The sequence below is a fragment of the Phascolarctos cinereus genome, unplaced genomic scaffold (assembly GCF_003287225.1).
Source record: "Phascolarctos cinereus isolate Bilbo 61053 unplaced genomic scaffold, phaCin_HiC Scaffold_2;HRSCAF=192, whole genome shotgun sequence".
NCBI classification, from domain to species: domain Eukaryota; kingdom Metazoa; phylum Chordata; class Mammalia; order Diprotodontia; family Phascolarctidae; genus Phascolarctos; species Phascolarctos cinereus.
This window is the reverse complement of record NW_027555625.1, coordinates 372,036,173-372,051,966: the sequence shown is the minus strand read 5'-3', so window position 1 is coordinate 372,051,966 and position 15,794 is coordinate 372,036,173. Positions and strand designations below refer to the sequence as shown.

The window sequence follows — 15,794 nt, the reverse complement described above, 5'->3', positions numbered from 1 at the left end:
ATCCTTGTCCCTTGGGCGAGGCCCACTGACCATTGCCTACCTTGAATTCTAGATCTCAACTCAGGTTTCCAACCTCTTCCAGCTGTCCCTCAATCCCCTCCTCCTGCACTCCCCTGGCCCATTACCTGGGCTGAGTGTTAGCTAGTGCCTAAGGGAAAGAGGCCAGTCTGTACAGGACTGTAGGGCACATACCCGCTCTCATCAGAATGGACGGGGCAAGGAGACTGGGGGCAGGAAGCCCGTGCTTGTGTCTCTCATTTCTGGATCCTTGCACTGCTGTGGGGGCGGTCTGAGAGAAGCACGGCCACTAGCTCCAGCCCCTACCCTGGCTGGACAACCCCACCCCCCAGCTCCTCCGAGAAGCCAACCGCCTGGAGAGATCACAAACAGCCACATGAAAGGGAATTTTTCTGGGGTAGAGACAGAGTTGAAAGCTGCCTCTCCTGCCAGCATGCCCCCTCCCCCAAAGGCCCTCCAGTTCCTCTCTGGCCTGGGGTAAAGGGAAGGAGGGTGCTGGGAACTCAATTCAGACCCACTCCCACATATGCAAAACACAGGCACATCCATGCAGCCACATACCCATGTCTTCCCCAATGAATTCATAAACATTTAGGAAAAAGCTTACCTGCCCCTTCTATGCTGAGGGTGCCCCACCTTACTTCCCTGTGTCTGTGTGTGTGTGTGTGTGTGTGTGTGTGTGTGTGTGTATATATAGTGTGTGTATATATATGTATATGTATGTGTGTGTGTGTATATACATATGTATATGTATGTGTGTGTGTGTGTGTGTGTGTATGTATAAATAGGTGACCAGGAAGGTTGGCAGAGTCCTAGATTCTCCCCATGGCTCAACTGTCACCAACTCCTAGGAAGGGAACTTGAGGTCACCCTGTTCATCCCCCCACTCTCATAAAGGACTGTGCCCTTCTTTCTGCACACTCAACTAATTCATTTCCATGCCAACCATCTGTCACCATCACCAAGTTCTTCCTTACTTCTAACCTTGATCCCTCACACTACAATTTCACCCTCAAAAAGCATTCAGGTCCCCCAAAGAGCAGCCAGTATCTAGCTCAGGACAGAAACTTCCCTACCAGACTCCTCCTCTCCCCCTAACCTACATATACCTCCTCAACTTATTATCCTAATAATAGGTAGCACTTACACAGGCCCTTAAGATTTGAAAAGCACTTTACATAAACTCTCATTTTATTCTAGAATGTTAAGAGCTGGAAAGGATAAGTCATCTCATTTTATAGAAGGAGAGACTGTCCCAGGAAGGCACTTGGACCCCCAAGTCATACAGATAAAGGCAGAGAGCCAAGACCAGAACCCAGGTCCTACATAATCAAAAAATATTAGAGCTGTAAGGGACCTTTGAGATCTTCTAGTCCAACCCCATCATTTTACATATAAAATAACAGATCCAGACCTGAAGTTACTGTTATTGTGACTTGTCCAAGGTCATACAACCAATAGAAGGTATAGTATAGACCTGAAGCTAGCTCTTTTAACTCCAGCTTCCCACTGCTATCATCTGATACCCAGCACCCATGCCTATTGTGAGCTATCCTATTATCCAAACACCTCTCTAGCCTCAGTCTCCATACCTCCCATGCAGCCTAAGTTTGAATAACACCCCACTAGTGAAAAATCAAGCTGGGCCCACTGTCCCATAGGTGACTCCCATATTGACCCCAGCAGTTTTCCTCCCTGCCCTCCCCCCCAGCCCATGTTTACTCTCCCTTTCCCCTTCGGGCTTTTCAGGAACTTCCACCTAGGTGGCATCCTCACACATGGAGTATGGACCCCTCTTAGCTCCCACAGCTCAGTAACATTCCATTCCCGGGGCCCACGAAGCATCTTCATTGGACACAGATCAACACATAATAGATCACTGGCCAAGCAATGATTCCTGGAAGAAAAACCCAGCCCCTCAAAGCCCAGAGCCCAAGGACAGAGGGGAGAGCTAGGAAAAAAGTTAGGTGTCCTGGGACTCTGAGATGCCCAGGTGTGTTTACTTCCCCAAGCGGAGACTGGAGTAAGGCTGATCAAAGCTGTAGGATAGGCTAAATCCTGTTGGAGAATGCTCTGCATCTGGTAAGGAATGATTTGGGGGTTCAAATCACACGTAAGGGGATGAAGATATGCTAAGCTAATAGCTACTCATTGGAAAGGAAGGTGTGAGGCAACTGCTCATATTAGACATGAAGGTATGAGGGCAGCTAGGTGGTGTAGTGGATAGAGCACTGGCCCTGGAGTCAGGACCTGAGTTCAAATTTGACCTCAGACACTTACTGTGTGACCCTTGACAAGTCATTTAACCCCAACTGGCTCATACAAAAAAAAGGGAAAGGTATGGGGTATGGAGGAGGGGATAGTTAGAGATAAATCGATATAGACACAAGAGATCCCAAGTCAGAAAAGCAGGACCAGAAATATAAAAAGAACAAATCAGGGGCCTGGTCAAGTAGAAGCCTGGGGTGCCAGGAACAGTGCTCTATGTGTGTAAGGAAGAATAGTGGAGAAATAAGTGTAGGACAGACAAGGAATACACTATTATGTCCTCCACTCCTCCGACTCCCCAGCATGGGACCATGGGGCTGCTTTGAATAGCACAAAGCAGGGAGAGGGTCAGAAACAAGTAAAGCCCCAAACCCCCAGCTGGGAATAAAACCATGATTACTGTCAGCTTTGGGCCAGCATGGGGTCTGCAGCACATCCTCCCCACCCACCCCACCCACCATCAGAAGATTCACAGATCCATCCAGCTGTGGGTTATCTGAGGTCCAGGGACTTAGTGGGGGTTGGGGTGGGAAGATGGGGACAGAAGAGACTGCTGCCTTCTTGCTACCCCTACTAGATGAAAAGACCATTTCAAACAGTCTGTGTTTCCTCTGTTTCCTTGCAGACACCTCCTGTTCTTTCTTCCCAGAGAACCCAGCTCTTCCTGTCTCCTAGATCCTGTGCTGGGGATAGAGTGTCAACACAACTCCTCGCAAGGTCCATAGATTTTCAGGGGGGGTTTATGACACATCCACTTGGGGACAGTAGGGAGGAAGGAAAGAGAATGGAGTCATACCCAGGCCTCCCCACAAAACTGAAGATGAAGAAGCAAGATGTGAATTGAGACACAAAACATGCATTCATTTTATTCACAAAACAGCCTGGTTCGCTAAAACAATACAAACAGCATGTCCATCAGCAGTAAGAGACCAGGGCCTGGGGGGGGGGGTGTAGGTGGTGGTGGGGAGAGAGAATCCTCAGCCCCAGGGCACCCCCACTGCCCTGGGGACAGTTCTGTCTTTAACCTCAGTGAGATTATAAAAGTGATTTTTTTTCTTTCTAAGTAAAACTGGTATTAGGGGCACCTCTGTATATTGGAGCCCTAGATCCACATAAATTAGATAACAGAACTTTTAAAGTCGTCATTGTCACCATGTTTAATTTTCTTTTGAAGGACCACTGGGGTATGACATGGTCTGCTTTGGGGGGGGGCGCCCACCTCTGACGCTTTGCTCCTGGCTGCTAAGTTGCAGATGTAGATGGTTCCAGGGTGGGGGCTCTATATCACTATAAACATATTCTCATTATAAACATGAAGTGGTGTACTCTAGGAAAACTATGCACTATTTTATGATGGGAAAGAATCAAACAAAGTTTAAATGAGGTGGAGTTAAACAACTGTGCTAAATTACAGTAGTGCTTATTAGTAACTAGATTTCAAAAGGTTACTGAAAATTTACATTCTCTACACAGAAACTGCATCTTCCACACAAACAACAGAAATGTCAACACACGAAGGAAACTGATTGTCCATTCTCTGCTATTAAGTCTCCATACTTTACAGATTCATTTTTCTTTTTTTTTCTTCTTCTGCAAAGCAGTTAAATGTTTTTGTTTTTTTTATTTTTTTTTATACTAGAACGTGGAGATGTTAAAACAACAACAAAAAATATATATATAAAAACAGGAATGAAATCTGCGAGAGAATATTTTTGGTTCTAAAAGACATAGGTGCATCCATTCGTCTTCGCCCGAATCCCCTACTTGAGACAACACAAGTAAGGACATTGCACGAGATGGCCGCTCCGGGGCTCCACTCGTCACTGAAACCATCGGAAGGCGGCTCCCGTTGGAAGCATCACCTTCTGGAGAGAAAGGAAGAGAAGGAAGGATGGGGTGGGGAGACAGGAGAGACAAACAAGTGGAGTTAAGTCACAGGCTGGGGCTGGCTGGCCCCCCAAAAGCCCTCACTTGTCCCCTACCCTAGACCTCAGTAGGCTTCCTTTCCGCACCCCTTCACTCCTTCCTCTCCAAGCTGCTGCAGCCATCACCAACATGGATTGCCTCTTTTACTGAAGCAATAGAGCTTTGGAAAAGGATCTCTTCTCCAAGCCACTGATAGGCCCAGTGTAAGTGCTGAGCCATGCTATCCATAGGAAGCTTGGTCCTAGCAAGCTATCGGGATCAGAGACCCTTCCAAGGGCCAGTGCCCCGCCCTTCACCAGTCCTACGCCTGGATTCTCAGAGGAGTCCAGGTTTTGCCCTTCTTGGTATGATTACAATTTGGTTTTAGTTATGGTTTTGCCTTTCTTTGTTATCCCCCATGCTTAACACAATGCCTGGCACATAGTAAGGGCTTTAAAATGCTTGTTGACTGTTGTTTCATTTGGAGGGGGGGAATTTATAACAGCATTTTGCTGCATTAAGGAAGACTCCTCCCTCTAAAACATGTGTCCTGTCCTATCCCACTCCCCTACTTCCCCTTTGAGGGAGGGGAAGCAGATCTCTCTTATCTTGGAATTCTGCCCTCAGCTCTCAATCACACCAACAGTACTGAGGGAGGTGAAGACTGAGTGTGAGCCTGTCCCCACCCCCCACAAATTATCCTTTTCTGCTTTCTGCCTCCAGCCAGCTGGCCTGGTAACCAGGTACCCAAGCCCTCCAGAATGCCCTGACTCTTGACCAGAGAAATGTGGTTGTTAAGCTGAGTCTATATGGGGAGAGGGCAAAGAAGGGAAGTCCTCCTTAGACCCTTCTATACCTACACATAAATACCCTATTCCCCTTAGCCCCCATGAACCAAAGGAAGAAAGGAAGCCCAGTGACTTGAAATCTGGAGTCCAAGACAGATCCCTCCTGGGGGAAAGGGGCTGGGTACTAGTCTTATGAGAATCCTGCACTCATAATCCCCAAGGGCTGCCAGGTGGTCTTGACTCTCCCTGGACTTTCTGAAGCTGACATGTCTCAATCCTTTTGCCTACCTCATCCAAAGCTTACTCTAGATCATTTCCCTAGAACCTTTTCAAAATGACTGCTGAGGTCATCAAAGAAGGAAAGGAATACGGCTTGACACTGAGGGTCTTAACACTGAAGACTCAGGATGAGGCCCATAGATGTCCAAAGGACCAAGCAAACTGAGTCTGTGTGTAACTCTGTACCCATGCTTATGTCTATGTATTTGTACACTTTTTCCTAGTGAGTCAATGTGTCTATCTGCACGGCTACATTGTGTGCAGATTTTATGAACGTATATGTAACCATTTATTGTATTTATCTGTTTATGCAGTCTGTGTTTGTGTAACAAATAGCTAATTCTCTGGGTGAGGAAGGGAGGGAGGGAAACAGAGAAGAGGGAGGGGAGGGGGCTGAGGGGGGAACCCAGGCCTTTGGTGCCAGGGACACAATCATTGTTTTCCAACCATTCCTACAATTTGCAATCAAATCAAGTTGGGGGGGGGGCACAGGGGGAGGGATTGGCCTGTCTGAAAAGATGCTTTTGTGCTAGAGACATACCACACCAGCGGGCCAGCAACAGGCTCTACCCTCCAGAGGAGAGTAGTCCAAGGGAAATGGGTGGTGGAAAAGGGAGGGTATTATGACCCCTGAAGTTTGGGCCTAGATGGTATCCCTTCCCTGGGATGACATGCCTCCCAGACAACCCTGCTTTGAAGGAAAGTTATTGGAGTGAGGCATACCCCACTTGGAGAATACCCCCTACTCTGGCTTCCCAGAAGTAAAAGAATGCTAACTACCAAGCAGTCTGCCAGGTTTCGGACAACACAGAGGACCCAGGCTCCATAAACTCGGGCCATCACTCCAATGGGCTTGGCTGGCCATTCTAAGGGCTGGAGGAAATGAATCTCACAGGGCCTCATCAACCGAGGGGAATGACCATGTACCCAGGTCCTTGTTGGTTAATGAACAGTTGACCAGACCCAGGGTGGGGGAGGGGGGAGGTGTATATGTGTCAAAGCTCATTATCTATGGGGGCTGAGCAGGGGAGGGTAGGAAAGAGCTGGCTGGCTCAGCTGGAGGGACCACAATGGATGGGTAAATCCCACCCCACCCCTACTCGTCAGAGCAGTAGCCCAGCATCTAAGCAGGCCTTCCCACTTGGGCTTGTATAGAGGGATATCAGGGTCAGGGGACAGACAAAGGAGATTGAGGGAGATAGCCTGGGAAGCTAGGGCAGGGACCCTATTCTAGCAGGTTACCTCCAGAGCAGCAGAAGGCTTCTTTTTGAGCTCCTCACATTTTCTGAATTTGCAAATCTGGTGGCCAGTTTTTCGGTTCCGACAGCTGCTACACTGCTCGCAGTTTATGCGCCGTCGGCAGGGCGGGCACATGCCGCAACGTTTCCGTTTCTTCTTGCCCGAGCTGATGGCAGAAGCCAGCTCACTCTGCATAGGATATTCTGCTAGGCCCGCCATGTGCAAGGCGCTCTCAGCCAGGAACACGCCTGCGGGCGTCATGATGAAGAGGCCCGGATTGATGGGGAAGGCGCCTAGGTAGGGGAAGTCGGAAGGGCCATTCAGGGCCTCAGTGCCTGACACGGCCTCCATGTCTGGGAGCCCAGCCCCAGCCTCACTCATCAGGGGAAGGTGTTCCTGAACCACCCGTTTCAGCATCTCCGTGGACTGAGCAAACTGCTGCAGTGTCAGCTGTCCTTCGGCAGAGAGCTCTGCGGCCCGTTCTGCCTTGCTTAGCAGACTGGCCACAGCACCACTTTTGTGCTTTGAGGTAGAGTTGGTTTTGTCCATGGGCGGGTCGTGCCCATTGGCCAGCCCAGAGGCAGCAGCTGCCTTGTCCACCAGCTCACCCACCGAGCTGCCACCACTGAAGGAAGAGTAGTGGGACAGAGGCCGAGACTTCCGCAGACTCTTGTTGAGGGGTTCACTGATGATGCCACTCTTGTTCCGTCGCTCTGGGTTGGCAGGGGGAAGGGCATCATCTGAACTGCATTTCTCTACAATGCCTGACTTACTGCTGCCGCTGCCGCCGCTGCCGCCACTATCGGGCTGTGGGCTGCCAGCAAGACTAGACATGGTTGGGGCCAGGGCCGGGATGGCAACTGAGCCCCGTCAGGGGAGCTTCCCAACCGACCCCGAGCCCAGTAATGGGCTCCCGCCCCTGACGGCCAGGAATGACTCCGACACCGAGAATATGGAGGTGGCCTCAAGGCAGATGCATGGTCTAGAAGCCTGCTACTCTGCAAGGACAAGAGAGACCAGAGTTAGGACACAGCCACCCCACGGTTCTAACTCTCCCCCCAACCCAAAGAGAGTACTGTGTAGTAGTGGTATGGCCACTGACTTTAAAATCACAGGATCTGGGGTCAAATATCAGTCCTGCTACTTAATATCTTCCACTTTGGACTCTTACTAGCTGTGTGACCCTGGATAATTTTATTAACCTCTCTGTGCGTTGTTTCCTCAGCTGTAAAATGAGGAGGTTGGCCTTGATGGTTTCTAAAATCCCTTACAGCTCTAAATCTATGATCTAATGACCTATATAACCTTGGGCAATTTATTTCTCTTTGTTCCTTAAAGTCTTTACCTATAAATGGGAGGATTAGATTAGTCCTCTACTTTCTCACCTAGTTCCTATGATCCTAAAAGTTTTGGGGTTTTTTTTTCCTTTTTGGGGGGAGGAGGGATGATTGAAGATCATATAGCACCTCATGCATCTGATATATAGCACCTGATCCATCCCAGAACAAGTCAAAAGGTCACTTATAGTATCACAGACCCAGGGCTATAAGGACCCTCAGAAACCTGAGATCAACCCTTTCATTTTACAAGAAAAATCTGCAGGGGGCCAGAATATATTTTTGAGGGGTCAGTTCATAAAGTATCCCCCCAGTACCTCATCCCCCACCAGGCTCAGGCAAGGAGAACAAAGGGTGACCATAGTGTTGACGGAGGCCCCTCGCCTAGGCAGCAGGTACAGGGTATCTGAGCCAACTTCATTTCCTAATCTCTAATCCCCAACCAGGCCCCAGGAAGAAAAAGGGTTCCTATTAATGAAACACCCCTGACTCCCCCATCCCTTTACTTCTAAAGCTACTTGGAAAGTTTCTCACTCATCCCTTCTCCGTTTAGGCTGAAGAATCAACATAATGACTAATAGGTCAAACTACCTAAGATTAGGGAGATCTGTACCCATCTCCCCCAGGACATGGGTCTCTGTGAAACTAGAAAGAAATGGGGACAGATAGCCTTATACCCACCCTCCCCCAACCATGCGACCTTGTCATTTCCCCATCTTTGGGCCCACTTCTTCATCTATCCCAAATTGAAAATAATTAGATTGGATGGTCTTAGGGCCCTCTGAGCGCTAATGTTTTCTAAGTTAATATGGCCTGTTAATGACTATATTCCAGGTTTCCTAACAGTCCTGCTACATTGGGGTTTTGGTGAAGCTCTTGTTTCAGAGCAAAGAGATACTGTAGTAACCAGGCCCTGGGGGATTGGGGAGGTCCGTGGAGGGGCAAGCCTCATTTATCACGCCTTGATCCATCCCAGAAAAAGTCAAAAGGTCACTTATAGCATCACAGATCTAGGACTCAAGGATCCTCAGAAACCCTGAGATCAACCCTTTCATTTTACAGATGAGGAAGCTAAGTTCCAAACTTGCCCAGGTTCACACAGTACTATGTGATACCCTTCTCTAATGCTGATGGGGAGAAAAGAATTGTCTTATTCCGTGTTAGCCAGCCTTCTGCCTTGTGCCCTCAAAAGAAAAAAATCTGTCCTCAAGGATGCTGACCACCACTGCATCTGAGAAGATGAGGGTGTGGCTTTCATTTAGGGTAAACCCAAGAGCAGGGTCCATGAGGACCCAAGGGCTCTCAGGAGCCATCATCATGTCTTGATAGCCCAGTGGTGGATTTCTGGCATCTGTAGTAACTGCTACCCTTCTCTTCTTGGGGGTAGGGGGCAGTCCATGGTCCCCCACCCATCTGGGAGCTCCAAGAGGGAGGGTCAGAGCCAGAGGGCCTAGGCAGGGTGGAACAGTGCCGCCCGCTGAGCGGGTTGTTTGTTCATTGGGAGAGACTCACATCTGGTTGGAGCTCCACCCCCACCCCCCCCACCCAGCCGGGCACACACTGACTCTTTGTCCTGTTCGCCAGCCCACCAGGCCCCGAAGCCTCCTTTTGCCGCCCTCCTCCCTAGTCTTCCCACACCACCATCACACACACCCCTCCAATGAGTGGCCCTTGCATTAGAGGGGTGTGGGGGTGGGGATAATGACTACAGTGAGAAAGAAGCTGAGAAAAGGGGATAATGTTGGGAGCCCTGGTTCATGAAAGGACACCAGAGTCCCAAGTATGGGTAATGACAGCAGCAGGACACAGCTTTCTCTCCCCCAAAGTGCTTAGACACTTCCCCATCCCACCCCAAGGACAGAGACAAGGGTGGGTGTCTGCTGACAACACACACTGCCAACTCCACATTATCTGCAGTGATGGGAGGATGGCAGCCAGGCTAGGGCATAGATAATCTGAAACCTGTGTCTCATAGGCTCTGGAACATTAAAATTTGCCCCATGGGTAGATTTTCCCAACTCAGTTTGGCTCAGGTTAACACAACATAGTACTTGAGCAAAAAGGAGATGGTGGAAGCTCAAAGCATGACAGTGGCTCCTGAGAGCCCTTAGATCCCCATGGACCCTGCTCTTAGGCCTTGGGGCTGCTCTTGGGCTGACAATCCTCTTAGCAAGTGCTGCTAAAAGGAAGGAAAGAAATTGCAAAGGAAGGACGCCGGCAGAAGGCATTGTGGTCTGCTCTAGGCGCCCATCCTATTCAGCCCCAGGACCTGGGGATAGGAGCAGGAGATGCCAAATATTTCAAAATATTCCCAGATCTAAATCTGGTACAAAGCGGGGGGGGGGGCGGGAAATGCTGTTTTTGAAGTCAGAGGACTTGGATTCAAATCTGGAATTTTGTAATCTTTTTGACCAAGGACAAATTACTTCTTTAGGCATCGATTTCCTTATCTGTAAAATACGGGGGGGGGGGGGTGGATTAGATGGATTAGTTGGATTAGGCCTTGTAAAGGCTCCTCCAACTCCAAATCTATGATCCCATGATACCAACCTGCAGCCAAGATAGTGACCCTTCCCGTCTGTATTTGAGTGGGGGCTGGGTGCCCTAGAGGACATGGACGTGGACGTCATGTGATGATGAATGGGGATGAGTGGGAAGAAAGGTAGAGATCGATCATAGTGGACCCAGTCAAGGAGGAAATCTCCACAGATATCTGTTCCAAAGAATCCCTTTGGACCAAATTAGATGGCCCACACCTCCACTCAAGGCCCAGAATGAGTCACTCCCCCACCTCCAACTACGAGTAACAAAGACAGCATTGGGCTACAGGACCTGGGCTTCCAGTGGGAAAGGATGAGGTGGATGGGGTAGAGACATTTCTGAAAGCACCCAGGCCCAGCTCCACCCCAGGTAAAAAGTTCACTATTAAAGAGCAGGCTGGGGCCAAAAGTCAATCCTGCCAAGGTTTTGCCCCTTCCAGAATCTGCCCATATCCCCTAAGCCTCTCAGTTTAGCCTCATTCCCAAAGGTACACTTTGGTTCCCATTGGGTTGGGATGGAGAGAAGCTCAATGCAATGGTAGAGATAGTCCCTAATCCCCCAGAACAGAGAAGAGCAGGAGGAACAAAGCGACTTTGCCAGCAACAATGACCTCTTGGAGTCATCTTGTCCAACCTCCTCCCTCTGAGAACCCATCCTTGTGTCCCCTACCTCCATCCCCCTAAGAGGAGTCTATCCTTACAATGTTCCTGAACCTACTTGTTTAAGAGTCTTTGAAACCCATGGAGTCCTTCCTGGTGCCTCACCAAAATTCACCCCTATTCCCCCCCCACAACAAAATTATAGAGATGAAGAGATTTAGCTGTGAGCCAGGAAGAAGTCCTATGAAGGATGTGCCCTATAAATAGTGATAAAGGGATAGGTCAATTTTGGGCCATGTCTTCAGAAAGCCCCACTCCCACTCATTCCACTTGTTGTTGTTGTCTTTCATTCTTGAAGAGGACCGTGACATCAGGGAGGTGATGCCATGATGTGCGAAGGAATTGGATTTAAGTGAGGGAGGGCTGTGCAAAGTCACCAGCCTCACTTTCTCCTCTGGAACCATCTGGGTCCAGTGGCCAGATATACCCAATGGAGACAAGAACTGAACCACAGGACTTGGGAGGACTGTGAGTTGGGGCAGCCAGATTCCACATACTCCAGAAGCTCTAAGCTGGGAAAATAAGAAGTTGCCAGTGTCTCAGGGGATCCTAACCCTTACTTTGAACCTCAAAACCCAATAAGGATTTGTCTCCACACGAAATGAGAAGTGTGCTGCTAGACAAGAGAATCCTAAATCTTGAGTTCTACTTCTGGCTGTGTCATCTTGACCAAATCACACCCCCTCTCAGTGCCTCAGTTTCTTTTCTAGTATGAGAGCCTAAGGCTTCTTCCAATTTTAAAAATCTTGATTCCCCTTCTCCCAAATCACCAACTGCCCTCAAGAAGCCAGGGAATGAGGCAGAGTCTCTCTACCCTAGGAGGAAGCAATCAAGCTGGTGCTCTCTGCCAGTCCTAGCTGATGACAGAAATCAATAGCCAAATTACTGGAGAACTCAGCTCCCTCCTTCTCTCTCCTCAGGGTTTAGGCTCCTCCAGAGCAGGTCAAATAGAAGTCAGCTCCTTCCACCACCATTCTCTTCTCCACTGCACCCCCAAGGGAAATAGACAAGAAAAGGAGGCAGTATGACACACTAAGACTCTCCCCCCGCCCCAGGCCTTCTCCAGCTCCAGTTTCACTGGGTTTGCATCTGTTAGTCTGTATCTCCTTTGAATGCTCTGTCTAGGTCTCTCTAGTAATTATGTCTGTGTTTGCCTAAGACTCTCTTCCCAAAACCTTTCTTTGCCCTACCTCAGGCAAAGAAAACTGGAGATTCTGAGGGACAGGCCCCATCTCTTTGCCCAGGGCCTCCTTGTATAGGACCCTAACGCTGACCCTGGTCTGGACAGCAGGGTCTCCCTCATCACATCCAGACTAGCCAGGGGGGAAACTTACACTCAGGAGACATGAGATGTCAAGGAACAGGTGTTCTGGGCAAAGCACCATCAACCTAGGAAGCTGGGGCTGGAGAATCTCCACTCTACTGCCGGGGCAGAAGGTAAGAGCCCTTCTTTCAAATAATAGGTCACAGCAAGAGGGTTAGGAGGGAAATGGATTCCTCTCAAAATGTCTGAAAAGAAATGCGGGTAGAGGGGAGTAGATAGGCAAGACTCTCTGAGTACCTAAGACCTCACTCACAGAAGCAAAAAAATGTCAAACCTGGAAGGGACTGGAGAGAACATCCCGTTCATTCTACAGTTGGGGAAATGGAGCCTCCGAGAAAGGAAATTACTTGTCCTTAGTCACCCTGCTAGTAGGCAGAGGGTAAACCCTAAACCCTTTCAAATGTGTTCCAATGAACCAAAAACAGGCTAGGGTTGCAGATGGGACCTGGCGCTGTGGTTTCACTTGGAAGGAGGGAAAGAAGAAAAGATGGAGGAAGGGAAGGGAGGGGGGGAGGGGAAGGGAAAGGAAAGGAAGGAAGGAAGGAAGGAAGGAAGGAGGGAAGGAGGGAAGGAGGGAAGGAAGGAAGGAAGGAAGGAAGGAAGGAAGGAAGGAAAGGAAGGAAGGAAGGAAGGAAGGAAGGAAGGAAGGAAGGAAGGAAGGAGGCAGTGAGAAAGGATAAAAGAAAATGGATAAAGGTAGGGAAGAAGAAAGGAAGCGAGAGGAGAAAAAAAGAAAGGAAGGGAGGAAGTGCCTACCACGTGCCAGGCGCTATACTATGTGCTTTACAAATATTATTTCGTTTGATCCTTATAACAACCCTATTATGATCCCCATTTTACAGCTGAGAAAACAAAGGCAGGGGTTAAGTGATTTGCCCAGGGTCATACAGCTAGTATCTGAGGCTGGATTTGAACTCGTTTTCTTGACTCCAAGCCCAACTGTCTAAGCACTGGGCTACCTAGAAAAGGGGTGTGTGTGCATGCGTGTGTGTGTGTGTGTGTGTGTGTGTGTGTGTGTGTGTCTGTGTGTATTTGGGGGCAATGGGGGAGGAAAGGGTCCTTATATGGAAGCTTCTATTCCCTTTCCCCCATCCACCTCCAGCATGCTGCTCGCCTCGGCACCTCCCTCCTCCACCCCCCATTGGCACATCCTATCAGCCCGTCCCTGCCTTTCTCCTGCAGGCTGTTCAGAAGGGTCCTTAGAAGAGCTCCTGCCATCCAGAGATAGGGGAATCTGGCAGGCACAGTCACCAGTCACTCCAGGCTCTCTCCCCCAACCTGTGGCCTGCCCCCAAAGCTTCCTGTAGCTCCTCCTCCTTTGACTCTTTCCCTTGAGGCCTGCCTGCTTCTGGAAAGACCTTCATTCAGTTCCCTCCCTCCCTCGTCTGTCCTCCCACCCAACTCTGGTCATGCCTCATCTGTTTTAACTTAGCCTGGGGTGGGGGCAGGGGTGGGAATCTCAAGGTTGATGAATCCTCAGACCCTTCCAGCCTCCTGGAGCAGAGCTAGGAGGGAAGGGCCACCCTGACAACTGCGAGTTAGCTGAGGTCAGTGAGACTAATGTTCTGTGCTCTAGTCTGAGCAGACCTCAATCTCCTTGAGAGGTGGTTTCTGAGACAATCGCCCAGATACTTAGAAAAGAAAGGGCAGAAGACTCAAGAGTGAGCTTCACAAAAAGAAAAGGACTTCCCCCAAGTCCCTCCAAAGCACTCTTGGCCTCTGACAAGATTATCTCAGTCCCACTCCCCCAACTCATTGGTCGTCCCAGAGATCTGCTCATGGAACAGGGGTAAGTATCCACAATGGAGCTATAAGGAGGCCACCCAGTCTCCCACCAGCTCCCTAAAGCCCATGCCTTCATCCACCATTCACCAGATTGGTTAAAGACAGCACAGCCAAATTGCTCTCCAACATCTGATACCCTCCTCCACCACAAAGGCCCATACTGGTCATGAAAGTCTTTGAGAGGCTGGGGTGGCATGTGCTACCAAGGTGCCAATGGAAAGGAGTTACAGCCTGGGGAGGTTGAGAGGGTAGCAGGGTAGGGGGGAAGAAAGGCAAGCGAGCTTTGGCCCTGGGCAAGGAATCCAAAATGCTGCTGCTGGGAGGGAGAGAGCATCCATCATCATCCCTGCCAGGAATACATCCAGCCCCCAAAAAGAAATACTGCCGACTAGAGAGAGGACAACAAAGGGCTCCGTTTCATCAGCAATGCGGAGCCAGCGGCGCCCGGCCGGCCAGCCCATCGGTCATCCCACAAAGGTCTTGATTGTCTGACTGTATGTGTGTGTGTGTGGCGGAGGGAGGGAGGGAGAAGATGGAACATTGCACTGAGGGTAGACAGAGTCACCAAGAGCTGAAACACAGAGACAGAGGGACAGAAATACAAAGAGACTAAGACAGAGATGGAGGGCAGAGACAGAGAGACTGAGACACAGACACGGGGACAGAGAGACACAGAGGGAGGGGACAGGGGGAATAGACAGAGACACAGAAAGACTGAGACACAAAAACAGGGACAGAAAGACCCAGAGAGATAGCGAGCAGGACAAAGACAGAGAAAGAGATACAAAATGTCAGAGACAGAAGAATGGACGGAAAGACACACACAAACAGGAGGACACAAAGAGGCAGCTCAAGACAGACACAAGCAACTAGAGACTGAAGAGAAACAGTAGAAGCTATAAGCCAGATATAGAGAACGACAGACATGAATGGAAACCAAAGAATGTGTTGAAAGAAGATTCCAAAGAAACCACCCCAAGACCCTCACAGCCATTAGAAGTTCCCCCCCAGGCTCTTTCCTCAGAGGGGTCTCTTACTGGAGCATCTAGACTTCTCACAACCTAAAGCAAAGGGCTAGCCCAGGGCTGAGCTACCCCAACTCCTCTGCTGTGTGCCCAAGCCAAAGGTCCTCCTGAGTCATGGGCACTCTGCAGACAGATGTTACAATCTGAAGACCCAAGAAGGGAATGGCCTTTCAATCCTGTTCTGAAAGAGGTTCCCCCTTTCCTACTGCAGAAGGGCCAACCCACCATTTTCCTCCCTTTCCTCCAAGGTCCTGGTCCTCAAACACGTCTCTCAATCACACTTTAGGCCCAAGGCTAACCAGAAGCTTTGCAGTCACCTTTGATCTTTTCTGTCTTCCTTGATCTGTTCCCCTCCCCCTCCAGACTTCAGTGCCAGGGGGTACCCACCTCCCTCCACAAAGCTCTTCACACCAGCTGCAGGAGCTCCCAGCCAGAAGAAGGCCAGTCAGAGTAGATGGGGGGAAAGGGGGTGGGGACAGGGTATCAGTCCTGGACCATCTAGACGAGTTCCTGGTGTCAGGGCCTGGTAGTGGGGTGAGTCTCCTCCTGCAAGCTGATCCTCATTGGTAGAACTGCATAAAAGGGTGAACATTAGACTTAGAAGGATTCCTCCCTGGACAACTTGG

General features: G+C 49.7%; 1 protein-coding gene across 9 annotated transcripts in view; it reads right to left on the bottom strand.

Moving 5' to 3' along the window:
- Nucleotides 1-3,126: 3,126 nt before the first annotated feature.
- CXXC5 (CXXC finger protein 5) overlaps nt 3,127-15,794 on the bottom strand; it is a 54,495-nt gene continuing 41,827 nt past the window's right edge. For 3 of the 9 annotated variants that reach the window (XM_078150466.1, XM_021005084.2, XM_021005082.2), the window contains exons 2-4: nt 15,556-15,740; nt 6,501-7,495; nt 3,127-4,151 (exon numbers count right to left, since the gene is read on the bottom strand). In XM_078150466.1, coding sequence (XP_078006592.1) covers nt 4,107-4,151; nt 6,501-7,331 — 876 coding nt within the window. In that variant the 5' untranslated portion in view covers nt 7,332-7,495; nt 15,556-15,740 and the 3' untranslated portion in view covers nt 3,127-4,106. The remainder of the gene's footprint in view (nt 4,152-6,500; nt 7,496-15,555; nt 15,741-15,794) is intronic. The other 6 variants (XM_078150465.1, XM_021005081.2, XM_078150468.1 and 3 more) reach the window with 4 other exon arrangements.